Here is a 15,617-nt window from a genome sequence, read left to right as displayed (position 1 = left end):
GTGGCCAGAGCTTGTTGCACACTGGTAGATGCTTCCCAGAGTGGGGAGAAAAACAAAAAGAAGGGAGAAAATGGATTCAAGAGATCTCCTTACCTTTCTTCACCTTCTTTTCCTCATCTCCTTCTCCTGCACCCAACAGAGTGAAGATGATTCCCGTCTGTGAGTTTATACCCACAGCAGTCACCACCATCCGTCCAGACCCCTCCATCACATGGGTACCTAGCACAACAGGAAGGCCATGGTGGGACAAGACATCAACACAGTTCTCAGCTCCTTCCAAGCACACAGCATGCTGACTGCCTCCCAGACTAGGGAACAGGACATGGGAGTTGCCACCTCTCCATCATCAGCACAAACCCAGACCAGCCCTGCAATGGCACGTGGGACTGCTCAGCACCTTGCAGGAGGGATGCTGAAGGAAGTTTCCTTCCTCAGACATCTCCTTCCCTGGAAGTTCAGAGCTGCCAGGCCCATCAATCAGCAAGCACCCAGGGAGCGGGGCTTCCTGCAGGACACAAGGCCTGGACAAATGGAGACCCTGGAAATGCACTACTGCAGTTTCCAAGTCTTCCATGTTATAGAAACTCCTTCAGGTCAGGAAGCAACAACAGAGCAACATGACTTGCAGTGCCACAGGCAGGTGGAGACTTTCTAGAGCCATCCATCCCTCCACCATGTGGGTTTGTTCAGGATCAGGATTTCATTCTGATTAATTCAGCAACACAAATGCTATGCTGCCAGGCTTAAGACTCCAAATCAACCTGAAACCTTGTGGTTTTTCTTCCACACAGGTGCTGCAGATGGGTTTGTTTTTCTGGCCAAGAGTCTCACCTGACAGTAGCATAGGGTCTTTATCAAGTGATTTCTTGACTTGGTCTGATTCCCCAGTCAGTGAGCTCTCATCTATTTTCAAGTCATTCCCTTGGATCAGGATGCCATCTGATGGCAAGAGGTCACCTGGAAAAGAGGAAAGAGTCTTAAGGATCAGCCCAGACCTGGCAAGCCTCAGCTCACCTCTTGCTGCACTGTCCTAAGAGGAGGTTTCCTGCACTGTGAATTTTGAGTCCTTTTGCCAATCTCCGACTAACTCTAGATGGAAAGAAAACAAGGGCTGAGTATTAAAGGAGGATATTTAACAGCTCCAAAATCTTGACTGATATATAAGAGCATTAGTTTTGAGGCCCTTTGCTCAGTAAATCAGCCAGTGCTTTCCCATATCTGCTTCGCTGAATCAGTAACATGCTTCCCAATGCCCCTGTTACAGGATCACATCATGCACCCAGGGAAGTAGAAGAAAACCTACGTCAAAATCATCATCAGGTTGAAACCACCTAGTTCTTTTGGGGAGCTAATATAGAACAAGCAGACCCCTGGTAAGCAAGGAGAGCGACCAACTTTAGCCCAAACTCTGCCTTTAGCTGCCAATCAATCTCTTTTGAAAGAGGCCTTGGCTAAAGGGATGCTCACCAACAAGGACACAGTTATGAAAATGAATCATTTTAAGAAATCAGCAGGCTCCCAAGAGCAGCCCAAAGCAAACGTCTGTGCGCAGAGCCCGGCTCGGCGCTGCCAGCCTTGCTCTGGCTGCAGCCTGCAAGGCAACCTGAGCTTTTTTGCCTGCACAGAAGCGTCTCCCACAGCTCCTGGCCAAGGCACGCTGCGAAATGGCACAGCCATAGAGGAGTAATTGGAGAAGACAGCAGAAGCCACGTTTCCCCTTAAGGCAAAACAACTGGCAAAAGCAGAGAGAAGGAACCAACGTGCTCCGAGACGGAGGAGGAGACCCCAGCCAGCGGCTAGGGTGCCCGCTCGGCTCCGCGCACCACGGTCGTCTCCACTCACCGTACTTGATCTGCGCGATGTCTCCCACCACGATCTCAGCCACGGGGATCTGAATCACCTGCCCCTTGCGGATCACCGTGAACTTCTGCTCCTGTTCGATGCGGCTCTGGAGGCCCCGGAATTGTTTCTCTTTGCTCCAGTCATTGAAGGCGGTCACCAGCACCACGATGATCACCGAAAACAAGATAGCGGCGCCCTCGATCCAGCCGGCCTGCGACTCCCCCTCGTCCTCCACGCCACCCGTCGACTGGCCACACACTGCAGTCGGAAGGGGAAAACTCAGCTGCGCCGTGAGACACCCAGTATCTCAAGCGACATGCACAGACGAGAGCTTGGAGGATGCTTGCTCTGACCCCTCCTCCCTGAACTGCTCCAAGGGCTGCCCCTGCTCTCGAGAGAGGGTGAGGTTTTTTTTGTTTGTTTTTGGTTTTTTTTTTAACCCTGAAGGCATTTGGGGGTTTTGCTCTTTTGGTCTTAGGTGCGCGCTGACCTAGCAGTGCAAGGGTGGGGAGCAAGGGTGTCTGCAGTCTTTTTTCCAGTTCTTGCACCCTTCACCCCTCCCTTTGCTGCATGACCTTGGCACGAGTCACCATCTCTCTGCATCTCCGTTTTCCAGGTTGCTGCCCCCACCCAGCTCTTCCAAAGACATGGAAATCCACAGGCCAGGGAAGAGAGCAAAACTTTCCCGACACCATGCAGCTATGAAGGGTACACCCCAGTTTAGGAGGATACCAAAGGACCTTGTCCTCCTACCTTGTCCCTCCATGCCCTAAGCCAAGAGGGAAGCCACACGGGACCTGGGAAGGCATCAGAGCAGACGGATCCCCTGACTTTTATACATCCTTTGGTGAACCGCAACAGGAGGCGCTGAGCAATGCCACAGTGACGGCTACAACCCAGACAAGGGCATCAGTGCAAGGCCCTTGACATGGATGGGACCACACCAGGGACTGACCCCACAGGGATAAGCCACTACTTAAAGGATGAGCAGAAGTGGCTTAGCTAAAATGCACTGCCAGTGCCCATCTTCCTGTGCTGGGCTGCAAACTCTGCCTGTGCCCACAGTGGAGACAGCCCACGGGGTGACCCTCCGGAGAGGTCCCTGCTCCCCGGCGGGTGGCCAAGGTAGCTCCCAGAGGCCATATCCCCCCCTACAGCAACGTGGCGGGTCCCGGGGACTCACGTTCGTTGTCGCCGCCCGGGGGGTGATAGAACGACAGGCCCAGGGAGATTATGGCTGCGATTTCCAAAATGATCAGTGTGACGTCCTGAAGCGCCTCCCACACTAACTGCAGGAACGTCTTGGCCTTTTTGGGAGGAATGAAGTTCTGGCCGAACACCTGCCTCCTCTTCTCCAGATCGGCTGGGTTCCCGGACAGGCCTGCAGAAGAGAAAGAGGGAGATGAGGGCTGGCTCGTGTGCCCCTGCATGCCTTCCACCGCCGTGCGAGACGCTCCCACCCCAGCATCACGGTGCTGCCGTCCCTGCGGGGCTGCAAGGGCCGGAGCTGCTGCCGGGACCGGCTGCGGCCACGTGAGCCCCCCAGCAGCACGGCGCAGGGTCCTTGCCCCCAGGCCCCATTAGCAGGGCCCTCGCTGCGGCTCCGATGAGCCCCGGGGGCCGACGGCGCTGGGGGAAGACCCGCAGGAAGGAGAGCGCGAGCTGAATCGCCTCCGCCTCTCGCTGGTGCTGCAGGCGAGCGAAGCGCCCGCGTGCCAGTTAATGCCAGTTGGCACTGGCCGGCTTGTTTACATGCTGCATCAAATTAGCCGTAAATCTGGCACCGAGCGCGGCGCTCAGAGCTGTCAGAGCCACCTGATCCGCCCTCCGCTGCCAGCTCAGGGGGAGAAGCAGCCAGCGCCGGCGACCCGGCGCAGCAGGACCGTCTCCGAGCTCGGCCGCGGAGGCCCTGCCCCGGGCACCATCGCCGAGGGACGCCGAGCTCCCCCGCGAACGCTGCACCATCCCAGGGACCACGCCAGCTGCAAGGGGCTGGGGCAACGACACCGGATCGGCTCAGGGCAGGAGCTCGTAGAAGGACACATGGGTTCCCCCCCCCCTCGCCCCCCAGAAAACAGGCAATGGATGTCTAGAAAGGAGCAGGCCAGCCCAAAGGGCGCCGTGCAGACGGAGCGGTGCACGCTGCCGCGCACGCTGCAATCCTGCAGCGTGGCACGGAGAGAGGGGTGCAAAAAGGGACCCCCAAACTCCTTCCCATGCAAGCAGCAAGAGACTGCGGAGCACAGCAGCCCCCTGGAAGCTGGATTGCTTCACGGCCCCATGTCCACAGGCGAGCAACGAAGCTCTGGGAGATGGGAATTCAGCCTGCAACCTCCCCCGCCGTCCCTTAAAAGCCATTGAAGGGTTCGGGGCGGCCCAGCACGAGGGCAGCCCCCTCCTGCCCTGCACCACCTTAACCGAGGCGAGCACCGAGCCCTCGCGCTCTCCACCTTAAGAGCGCCCGCGGGCTCCCGCCAGCTCCCGAGATGCACCAGGCAGGCAGGGCGATGGATGCACCAGGCAGGGCAGGGCAAGGCAGGGCGGCTGCAGCGCTGGGACGGGCCCGACGGACACGTCGCCGTGCCTGGAGCCGCCTGGCAGCGCTGCAAGCCCTCCCGGGGCAAGCGGGCCCTGGATCGGGGGCGAGGGGGGGGGGGGAAACMCCTTCCCACCGACTCGGCTGCGTCCCAGCGTCCGGCCGGGAGGAAGAGGCAGGACGAGCCCCCCCACCCCCCTTTCTCCTCTGACGAAACCCCGCGGAGGCAGGGAGGCGACGCGCTGGCAGAGCGGGCCCAGGCGTCCCCACCCTGCCGTGACGGGGCCGGCAGAGCCTGGGATCTCCCGGCCCCAACAGCCTCCCCAAGCCCAACCCACGCGGGGACGCTTCCTGCCCAAGGACTCCAGCGGGATGCATGGAAAAAATTGCTAACAGCGGGCTTTGACTCACCCCAGCATCAGGACCGGGAGAGGTGTGGCACGGGGAGGCTGCCTGCGCCCTGCACCGTAGCCCAGCTCCTGGCCGCAGGATCTGGTCTTCCCCAAAACCCAGCCCCGAGCACCCCCCTGCAGCTATCCCCTGCCCTCGTGCGACAACCAGGCTGCAGAGCAGAGTTTCTCCCAACGCACGCACCCCCTGCACCTCCCCTCTGCCCAGGGGAGCTCACCTCCGCCCCACGGCGGCTTCTTCCTCCTGGAGCATCCTTGGGGCCCCAGAGGTTAATCTCCCTGCGGGGACTGGTCCACCGCTCTGCAGAGGCCTCTCCTGCAATCCCACCAGGGCACAGCCATCATTTCCTTTCTCCTTAGCACCTGGAGCTTTGGCTTCTCCCCAGGAGAGCTGGGTGCAGGGGAGACCTTTGCAGAGCCAAAGAAAATCCTGCTTTCGGGCAGCAAAGCCAGGCTTCGCGCAAAGAGCCCCCGAGCCGGGCTCCCGGCCGCAGCGCGGCAGCGGGAGGACGGGGAGCCGAGGCAGGAGCCCCAGGAGCTGCTCCCGAGAGCGGGTGCGTCGAGGCGACGTTTCTGCCGTCCTCATCACCCACGGAAGAGAAGAGAGACGCTCTAACCCGCGACTCACCGCAACAGCCTTCGCGCTGCGGCCGCCGCACGGCTCCCTTCCCACGGCCCGGCCCGCGGAGCCGGCGGCCGGGGGAGGCTGCAAAATCACGTCCCGCAGCAAGGGCTCGGGGAGAGGGGCTGCTGCCCAAAAGCCCCTTCAGGGGAGGGTCCCAAAGGGGTCTGGGCCATCGGCACCTCTTCCAGCAAGCAGCAGCCTGTGGGGGGGGTCCCAATCGGACGGGTGCAGACACCGTAACGCCAACAAGCTCCCGCGGGCGCGCGGCTCTCCTCGGGAGCGCCCGGCACAGCTCCGCCGCGTGCCGGCTCCCGGGGGCACGGAGCCGAGCACTGGCCCCCCGCCGCCCGGCCTGAAACCGGAGGCGACACTAACGAGCGGGGGAACGACGAGCACACGGAAAACCTCGGCTCGGCAGTCCCGCCCGCCCCGAGGACGGCCGGAGCCTGCCGCGCCGCCCCGTCCTCGCCCGCCGACGTGCCAAGGCAGGTTGTCTGCGCTCGGCTCCCGGCTTGCCCTCCGCCCTGCCGGGGTTTCCCTCGGCGAGGCGGCTCCCGGCAGCCCCCGGCGCGGGCTGGCCCCGGCGGGAGCGGGCTGCGACGCCTTCAGCTCCCATCTTCCCGCGTTCCCAGCTCGGACGCGGGGAGAGCAGCAAAGGGCAGAGCAGCGGCAGGACCGCGGGGGCACGCTCAGGCACCGGGGCAGCTTTGGGGGGCAAACGGGGTCGGTTCCTCCTTGGCGAGCGTTTGCAGGCAAAGGCAGAGCCTCGCGGGCTCGCCTCCCCCCTCGTCCCCTCCCATCCTGCCCCGAAACAGCCCGCTCGCCGCTTGGCAAGGGAAAGCGCATTGTTTCGCGCCCTGGGTTCGGTATTTCCACCGGGACACCCCCGCTTCTCTAATCACATCCCGATATTGTCTTCCCTACCCCGACCTTCCCGCTCCCAGGCGCAGCTGTGCGATATGCTAATCCCACGCGCTCGGCACTAAGAATAACCGGCAGGTTTTCGGAGCCCCGGACACGCACCGCCGTCCCCCCGCGGAGCCGCGGCCCGCCAGTGCTGTTCCCGGCCGCTTCCTCCCCCCCCGCGCCCCTTCCACCGCTCCCCAACCTTTGCACCCTCCTTCCCCTGCGCCCCACGCAGCCCCACGGTTAGTGCTGTAAATTATTAAACGGCAGAAAGGCCGGCGCAGGCGGGCGATGCCTCCCGGGCCGCCGGGAAGATCCCGCGCGCCTCGGCTGCTCCGTCAGCCCGCGGCGCCGGCCGCGCGCACGGCTTCGTGCCCAGGCTGCACCTCGAAGGAAACCGGTTCTAGCACCCAAAGTTGCTTCTTCTGCCCTCGTTTTGCTGCTGCCTTACGCGATCCGTCTAGTCCAACACAGTTTTAGGAGAGGGGACCACCTCCCACCGGGCTTGTGATCAACACCCAGCGCAACAGGATCCTGCTCACAAGCTCGGCCCCAAACTGGTCCTTTCAGCCTGGTGGTCACCTCCGACAGCTGCTCAGCACCCTCCAGGCACCGGCTTAAATCATGCCTGGAGGACACCAAGCCAGGCCCACCGGGCAGCGGTTCCCATCTCACCTTGCCCGGCACGCGCAACGCCAGAGCAGCGCCGCAGCCCCTTACCTTCCACGGGCGACGTCTTCAACCTCTTGCAGATGTTCTGCACGCCTCCGTACGAGTCGTTGAGCCTGGCGACCGCCTCGGCGCTCCTCAGCTCCATGAGGTTCCTCAGCTCCACAATGGAGCAACCAAAGTCCCCCTCATGGTTGCCTTCAGCAACCGAGTTCCCGGGGTGGTGGTCAGCCACGTTGTTCGTCATCGCGCCGACGCAGCCACGCCGACGGCGGTAACGTCTCGGGAGAACGGGATCCTAGAGTCTCGCCTCCGGGCCGCGAGGCTCCCGCGGGCGATCCTCGGCGGCAGCCCCGCTCTGCGGCCCTGCAGACGCGGCGGGGGCAAGCGGGCGCTTCCTGCGGGAGCTTCCCAGGTGAAGCGGGTGCTTCTAGCCAAGCCCAACTTCTCCGGATAAAGGTGTAAACAGGATGTGCATGTTACTGTGGAAGCGACCTTAGCAACGACCAGCGTGCATCTCCCGGAGAAGGAGGAGGGTTCCCTGGATACCACAGCAACTGGAGCTGCAAAAGCAGAGATGCAAAACAAAAATATAGTCATTCGGAGGCCCGAGAGGTCGGCTAATAAATACGCGAGCCCCCGGGACGGGGAGCGCCGGTCTGCAAAAAACTACCGGGAGGCAACGTGGGGCGGAGATGCTCGCGCGGCGCCGGAGCACCCCGGCCCCGGACGGGATCCCGCGCCGGCGGGCGCTGGATCGGCTCGGCTGCGCTGGGAGCGGGTTTACGGGCACGGCGGACGCGAGCGGCTTGCCGACGGGAGGAGCAGCCCCGCGGCCGGGGCGGCAGGAAGAGCCGCCGGGTGGTTCTTCACTCAGCCCCCAGCTGTCCAGCCCAGAAAATTACTCCCTTTTATTGGGTTTAAAAATACACCTTGGGAGTGGAAAACAGCTGTTTCCTCACGGCGCTCTGCCGTCCCGGGGAAGCAGAGCCGGGTAACGACGCTGGCAACAGGTAAGCGACAACATCCCATCGATTTAGCTGTCAGCACCAAGACGACGGGGCTCGGAGCACCGAGCAGGCTTTTAATCGGAGACGCTTGTCAGGAACCCGGAGAAGCTACTAAAACCCCCACGTTTCTCTAAAATAAAGAGGCTTTTACATTAATCACATCCTCTCACGCGCCGTCGTGGGAAGCCTGCTCGTACTACGGTTACGCTGCTCCGAGCGAGCCCTGCGCCCCTGCCCGCTCCCGGGGCATCCCGGGACGAGGTTTCCCTGCCGGAGGACGCCGGCGGCCGCGAAAGCCGCGGAGGGAGCGGGGAGGCTCCCGCACCCCAGCCCCGGGGCTTCCTCCTGCCGCAGCACCCTCGGGCCCTGCTCCGCGCTCAGCCCCCGGCGGGGATGCTCCGAGCACGGCTGGCCAGAGGAGCCCGCTCGGAAGCCACGAAAGCGTTTCCTAGAGCTACACAAACGAGCGGCGAAAGGGGTCCAACCCCTAAGGCAGCGCTGATGCTGGCGCAGAGGGCTCGGACCGCGGGGCGAGCTGCCAAGCGCACGCACCTTCAGCGACCCTGGCAAACCCGGCCGCCGCTCGGTGCTGCGCGGCGAACGGCAGCTCCCAGCGCCGACCGCAGCAGTGCTAAACACCCACAACAGGGGAAAAAAAAAGAAAAAAGAAAAAAAAAAGCCACTAAATCGCCAACGGGCGCCCGCGCACCGCTCACCCACTCCTGCCCAGGACGGCTTGCAGCGCTTGCAGGAGGCGGTGGGCACCGACCCAAGCCCTCGGGGCAGGCGATGCCGCGGCCGCGTCTCCCAGCGGCGCTCGCCAGCGGCCCCGGCGCTGCCCGGTCGCCCCGCGGCCCCTCCGGGGAGCCGGGCTCATCTGTCACTGAAAGGCATGAAAGCTCCCGCCGGCGGGAGGCAGGAGGCGGCAGATCCAATTAAGCAGCCTCCTGCTGATCAATAAGCAAAAAGAGTAATTCCCCCCACCTCAACACACGCATTTTTTTTCCTCCTTTCGTAGCAAGCAGCATCTTCCAAAGACAGCCATGAGGTTAAGAGAAAGGCTGCTAATTAATACTGGAACAGCAAAGTCCATAATTACCCCTGAAGGGGCCCACGGGGCACCCGTCATTATCTCCCCGCTCCCGCAGCGAGGTTCCCGTCCCTCCAAGCGCAGCAGCTCCGGGGACTCGCTCCGCGGGGCAAGGAGGAAGGAGGGAGCGCGGCGGGGGACGGCTCCTGCCAGCAGCTCCGAGGATGCTCCGAGCATCCTCGTGCCAACCCCGCTCAGGGGACCCTTCCCTACCGCCGGCACCCCACGGAGCCGGGGCTCCCGGGGCGGCACAAGCACCTTCCTGCCCGGTCCGGCCGGCGCGGGACAGACTCCCGCGCGCCCTGGCCGGGCTGGGAAGGAGGCGACCCAGGCAAGCGGAGAGCTGCGCTCGGGCTTCCCTAACAGCTAACGCGCTAACGAGCTCCTAATGACTCCGGCAGCATTCGGCAGACCGCCTGCAACTCCGATAATAATTAGTTTCCAGAGCCCTTAAGCACTGGAAAGGGAGAAGTGCTTTCCAAGGGTCTCCTTCGCTGAAGGGACGGCGAGGAAGGAAGACGGACGAGACACCGTGCATCCCGCGGGCACGAAACCCTCCCCGCGGACACGTCCCACCGCTGCCCAGGCCGAGCAAACCCGGCGCGAGCGGAGAGCGCAGCCGGGGCGCGCGGCCCCCCGCGCTCCCCGCTCCCGGCCGGCCGGCGGCCGCCACCGTCCGGGGTTTTGCGGGCAGCCGCTCGCTCCGGCGCGGCAGCAAGGAGCGTGCACACGCGCAGCGGAAGGAGGGAGCAGCCGGCGAGGAGCGACGAGGCCGATGCAGTGCTGCAGACAAACCTGCCCGGAATAATAAACGGCTGCATTACACCTCCGCCGGGGCGGACAGACGCGCGCCGGCGCCGCAAGCGCCCACGGGCGGCACAGGAGCCGCGGGCTCGTCCGGGCGGACGCGGGGAAAACTGCCTGCTCGCTCTTAAACCTGGCGGGCAGGGAAAGAGACCGGTGAGGTTTCGGGGCCCGCGTGGGAACGCACGCGCCAGCCCAGCTCCCCGCCGCGGGGCACCGGGTCCCTCGCCGCGGGGAAGGGACTTCTCTCTCCGGGTGCCCCTCCGGCATCTCATCGGCCTCGCGAGCGCCCGGCGCCCTGCACCCTGCACCCCACCGGGCGGGAGCAAGCGCAGCCCGCGCCGCTTCCCCATCTCGCCCTCGGACGGGGCGGCAGCGAGAGGCGGCTGCTGCAGGTTGCCACGGCAAACTCGCTGCCCGGGCGTCGCAGGCAGCGGCGATGCCCGAGGGGTCTCCGGCCGGCCCCGAGACGGGGCGAGCGGCCCAAGGAGGCGCGGGCAGCGGATCACCGCCCCGCTCGCCGCCCGGCGGCCCCGCGGCGGGGTGGGGGCCGCGCGGGGCCCCTCCCCTGCACACTCACCAAATCGCAATGTGCAGATGGCAGCACACGCGCGCCGATTCCCAGCAACACCCATGGCAAGCTGCCGCCGCAGCCGCCGGCCGCGCCGCGCGCGTTAACCCCTCCGGCGCCGGCTGCCCGCGCCGCCCTGGCGAGGGAGCCAAGGAGCCAGCGGGATTTTTTTTTTTTAAAAAAAAAAAAGCTCCTGGGGAGAGAGGCTGGTGCAAGGAGCCCAGCACGTGACACGGGGTGAGGGTGGGGGGCAAAGGCGCAGGCGCCGCGGGCGCAACGAGGGCCAGCACCTCTGGCGCATCCTAGGGAGGATTTGCACCCTCGGGACACGGCGCTTCCTCCGGAGCTCGCTGGCGGCGGAGAAAGGAGGAGACGCGCTGAGCAGCGGAGTCCGCGCGGAGCGGGCGGCGAAGGGAGCCCCGGGCCCCAGCGTGGGAAGAGAACGGTCCCGAAACCCCCGGGAAGCCCCCTCCGGGCCAGCTCTGCGCTGATCCACGCAGCAGCCGCGGTGCAACTGCCCCGGCAAGGCTCGGCTGGGAAGCAGCACCGGCGCTGTGCACCACCAGCACCCCGTGCACCACCAGCACCCCGTGCACTCACCCTGCTGCACCCTATTCCCCTGCTAACCCAGCTCTCCTTCCCCGAGCCCCACGGCTGAGCAGGGAGCCGGCTGGGGCCACCCCACCGCGGGCTCCCGCAGCGTCACCTCCTCGCCGCCGCGAGCGCCTCCTCCCACCGCGGCATCCGTTTCCTTTGCCGGGGCGGCGCTGCCTCGGAGCCCCACGGGAGGGGACGGCACGGCGGCATGGCCCCCACGCCGGCGCCTGCCCGCGGGCAGCCCCACGACACCAGCCGCCTGGGAAGCGCCCGCGGGTCACGGCGCCCACGTGCACGGCGCTGCGCATGCGGCCAGCTCCGCAGGGGAAGCGGGAGCCAAAACGCAGCGGCGGGGGGGCACCCTGATAACAAGGAGGGTGAGGAAACTCCCAGCCTTCCTCCTGCAGGAAGGGGAGGCTGCGGGCACCCCCAGGGCATTTCAGCTGGGGCAGGGAGCCAGAAAAACACCCCAGAGAAAGTCCCAGGGCCTTGCATGTCCGCAGGCAAAGGCTGAGAGCTGCAACGCTTCACACCGGGGGAAACCGAGTCAAGCACAGAAGCAATCCAGCGCCGCAACCCGCTGGCGCTGCAGCCGGGGATCCAGCGTTTGGGCTGCAGGGAGACAAACCCCACCGGGAATTTGCTGCAGGCCAGGAAGAGCTTGGGGCTCCTTCGCCAGGACACCCCATGCTGCCGCAGGGCCGCTGGCACACGCTTCCCAATGGACACGCAGCTCCTGCTTTTCCCACTTTCCCCCACAGCGGACCGGCTGCCGCCACGGGGCCAGGAGCAACTGGGGCAGCTAGAAAACGCAGGGAGTTAAAATTCCCGAGCCCCCGCGCGGTGCCGACTCCTGCACAGCTCCCCGTCCGCGTGGGGGGACGCCAGAGGCGGCAAGCGCGGTGCAGGCGCACGAGAGCACCCCGTTAGCGTGGGCAGCGCGGAAAGCGAGTCACCCCCACCGAGCGGCACCCGCCGTCACCCACGGACAGCGGCGCCCGTCGTATTTCTCCCACGCGCCTCCGCTGATGCACGCGGCGGGAGCGGGGAGAGCGCGCGCTCCGGCTGCCGGGGCCCGGCGACACGCGTGCACACGGTGCCCGGCACGTGCAAGGAAGCGGGTGGTGCAAGGGGCTCGCCGTCGCTTGCACACGCGGGTCACCCCGCAGAGCGGGGCAGAGCCCGCGGGGCGGCACGGACCTCCCCGGACGCGCACCCGCGGGCGATCGCTGCCGGACCAGCGGGGCGGCCAGGCTGCTCCGGGCTCTGCCTGCGACTCGGCAGCTGCCGCATCACCTGGCTCGGCCCACCCCCTCCTCGCTTTCACATCCACAAAACCACGCGGATCTGGGGGCCGAGGGAAAACACGAGCGCCGCACCCGTACGCGCACCCCCCGCCAGCTGCCTTCAGCCGCAAACCCGCAGCTCTCGGCGCAGCCCCCGCCGACGCAGAAATCCCACCCTGCAAACGCCACCGCCGCAGGCACGGGGCCGACAGCTCACCAGCTCCCGGGGGCGGCGGCGGGGACGGAGCTGCCCGGCCCGGCGCACGCAACCGGGGCGGCGCGGGAGGAATGCAACGGGAGGAGCACGCGGCAGCGCCCGCGACGCCCGGCTCCCGCAGCGCGCACACACCCGGCACTGCTCACTTTTCGCTACTACCCTGCTTCCTCCTAAAGCAAGAAAGCTTTTTCTTTCTTTTTTTTTTTTTTTTTGCATGCCAGGGGCTGGAGAGAGCAGACCACGGCGGGGGGGGGTGTCCCGTGGGGGACGGGCTCCCCGAAAGCCGCTTCCCCGAGCGGCGGAGGCAACCCGCTGCGGGGCCGGTGACTCACGGCTGCCCAAGCGCCGGCAAGACACGTACGCGGGCAAGAGGCACCCGAGCGCGGCGCGGCACCGGGGCCGGGCAGCCTCCCTGCTCCGGGATCGGCCCGCGCCCCGGGCTTCCCCTCCGCCACCGCCACGGCCCGGCCGGCGGCAGAAAAATTCCAGGGGGGTGGAAAAAAAGCAAAAGGAGGGAGTCTCCAGGCGAGCTGTCAAGGGGAATGTTTCCATCTAAGGCCTTGGTATTTCTCTCCCGGCGCCTGCACTAAATCACCCGGGCTCCTCTCATTATTCTTTTGTGCTTTACAAGGTAGCGCGGCGGCGCGGAGGTCGCGGGGGGAGCACTCCAGCGGCACGCAGGAACCCGGACCCGGCCGCTCCTGCCACCGCCGGCACCTGCAGCAGCAGCACCGGGCGGCTTCGAAGGGGCGACGGCGCCGAGCATCTCTCCACCCGCGGCAGATCCGGTCTCGCTCCGCCGCGCCGGGCGATGCCCGCCGGCGACGCGACGCCTCGGCCGGCCAGGCGGGAGGCTTCATCCTCGCCCGCCCCTTCGTCTTCCTCCCGCACGCCAGGGAGGAGGCTCCTCCTGCCCCGAGCGTCGCGGCCGCCGCGGGCCGGGCGACGCGGCGCCAGCTCCCCCGCGCGTTGGGCGGCTTCACCCGAGCTCGCTCTGCCCTCCCTGCGGTCGGCTCGGTTCTGCGGTCCCTCCGAGGCGAGGGCCCCGGGGCCGGCAGCGCCCGCGCCGGCCCCCGCAGGCTCCTGCCTTGCTTTCGGGTTGCATTTTGCAATGGGAAAGCCGGCGAGGTCGGAGGAGCTCGGGGAAAGGCTCCGGGCTGCTCCGGGGCCGCGCTCGGGCGGAGAGCCTGCAGGCACGGAGCGCCGCTCGGCGCGGTGGGCACGAGCCCCCCGGACAGCGCTAAAGGCGAGGGCGCGCGTGCAAAGCGAGGCAGGCTGCAGCAAGAGCCGGCCCGCGGCGCGGCACCGTCCCGGGGCAGGAGCAGGGCGCGCTTTCCTGCGCCTCCCTCCGGGAAACCGAGGCAGCGACGTGCCCGAAGGCGGCGGCAGCAGCAGCCTCCTCCCGCCGGCTCCGCGGCTGGAAGAGCCCGGGAGCCCCCCACTCCCACCTTTCCGCACCCTACCGAGGGAGCGGAGAAAACAGCTTAGCATGGGGAAAAAAAAAAAAAAAAAACACACACAGATAAAAAGCAGCGAGCAAGAACCAACCTAGAGAGCACGGGGGAGTCTCGCAAGCAAAACGCCTCCCGGAGCGCTAGCGGCCGGGACGCGCGGGTTCAGCCACGTTATTTTTAGCAGCCTTACACAGGGACAGGGGATTCCTACCCTGAAGATCCCCGGGGGCTTAAAATAGGCCCTGCCGCTTCCTCCCAACAGGAGCCGCGAGAAGCGGCCGCGGTGCCGCGGGTGCCCGCCCGCGGCTCCGGCTCCCTGACCGCACCGCTAACCTTCCCCGCTCGCTGCTCCGCCAGATGAGCCGCCTCCTCCGGCCTCGCTGGGAGGAACGAAAAAGCCCATGCAAAAGCGGGGGAAAAGAAAAAGCCACAAAATCTCCCCTCCAAAATAAAACCTCCTTCTCGATTTACAGCAAGGGAAACTGAGGCAGGGGAAGCAGAAGTCGTTCGACGGCACCGGCTCCCCCTGCCACGTCCACCCCGCCGGGAAGGGTCTCGCCCAAAGGGGAGGGATGCGCCCGGCCGCAAGGGAAACACCGCCCGGCTCCGGCTCCGGCCCCGGCCCCGGCCCCAGCGCAGGGGCCCGGCGCCGAGGCTGGCGGCAGCCGCAGGGACGCGGCACGGTATGCACACAGCCCTCCCCGAACCTGCAACTCCGGGTGCCGCGCGGCTCCTCCGGCGCCGCGCCGGGCTGCGGCAGCTCCCAGGGCTCCCAGGCAGCCCGGCTCCGGATCACGCCCCAGGCGAACGGCGCTCCGAGCGCCCGCTGACTTCTGCGAGCCGGCACAGGAGATAGTCGCGGAGGAGCGAGCCAGCCAGAAGCCTGGATTTTTCCATTGAAAAGTCCAAAGGGAGATTTGGGGGGGGGGGGGAGGTAAGGAACTGGGGGTGCCTGCGAGCGCCACCCCCCCCTTTCCCCAAAGGGTTAAAAAATAAAAGACGGCAAAAGTGTGCCTGCGATAGGAAAAACACACGCGCTCCCAGGGAGAGCGAGCCGGCCGCTCGCCGCTTCCCTTCCCGACATGCCCCGCTCCTGGGAAAGTGTAGGCTGTTTTCCATATATAACTGCAAACTGTTCCATGCAGTAAGAAGTCTAATTAAAGGGAGGGAGGGAGAGCGGGAGAGACGCAGAAGACCGAAAGGCAATATTTATACGAAGGAAGAAAGCCTGCATCCCAGGCTCCAAATTAGACCCTTGCAGAGCAACGCCTGCGATATCATCGGGAGATCAAATCTGGGCAGAGCGGCAGCTTTGCAGAAGAGGCAAATCAGAGCCTGGAAAATATGTACCAATAAGTAAGCGGAGGGAGCCAGATGGGCCACGGGAGCCCGGGGAGGGCCGGGGGGACGAGGAGCTAATCTGCGCCAGTTGTTGGGGATAATGCGGAACACGGCGGGAGCGTGCGCAGACGCCCCCGGACCCCCTCGGCGCTGCCAGATTCCCAGGGTCCCGGGCAAGCCGCTCCCCGCCGCCCCGCGCATCCTGCGGCTGCAGGACGAGTTACTTAAGTAAATAGCAGGAATCTGGTTTAAAAAAAAA

The 15,617-nt window shown here is 65.4% G+C and overlaps 1 protein-coding gene across 7 annotated transcripts in view; it reads right to left on the bottom strand.

Moving 5' to 3' along the window:
- Window positions 1-15,617, bottom strand: part of ATP2B4 (ATPase plasma membrane Ca2+ transporting 4) — a 51,404-nt gene that overhangs the window by 27,206 nt on the left and 8,581 nt on the right. For 4 of the 7 annotated variants that reach the window (XM_085300336.1, XM_085300330.1, XM_085300334.1 and 1 more), the window contains exons 2-6: window positions 7,040-7,551; window positions 3,026-3,223; window positions 1,843-2,100; window positions 832-957; window positions 94-219 (exon numbers count right to left, since the gene is read on the bottom strand). In XM_085300336.1, coding sequence (XP_085156462.1) covers window positions 94-219; window positions 832-957; window positions 1,843-2,100; window positions 3,026-3,223; window positions 7,040-7,235 — 904 coding nt within the window. In that variant the 5' untranslated portion in view covers window positions 7,236-7,551. Of the gene's footprint in view, window positions 1-93; window positions 220-831; window positions 958-1,842; window positions 2,101-3,025; window positions 3,224-7,039; window positions 7,552-7,661; window positions 7,853-7,920; window positions 8,188-14,724; window positions 14,747-15,617 lie in introns of those variants that run through there. The other 3 variants (XM_085300333.1, XM_085300332.1, XM_085300331.1) reach the window with 3 other exon arrangements.

The sequence above is a fragment of the Rhea americana genome, unplaced genomic scaffold, assembly GCF_003343005.1.
Source record: "Rhea americana isolate MKP2758 unplaced genomic scaffold, rheAme1 scaffold_163, whole genome shotgun sequence".
Classification (NCBI taxonomy): domain Eukaryota; kingdom Metazoa; phylum Chordata; class Aves; order Rheiformes; family Rheidae; genus Rhea; species Rhea americana.
This window is presented reverse-complemented; position numbering and strand designations above follow the sequence as displayed.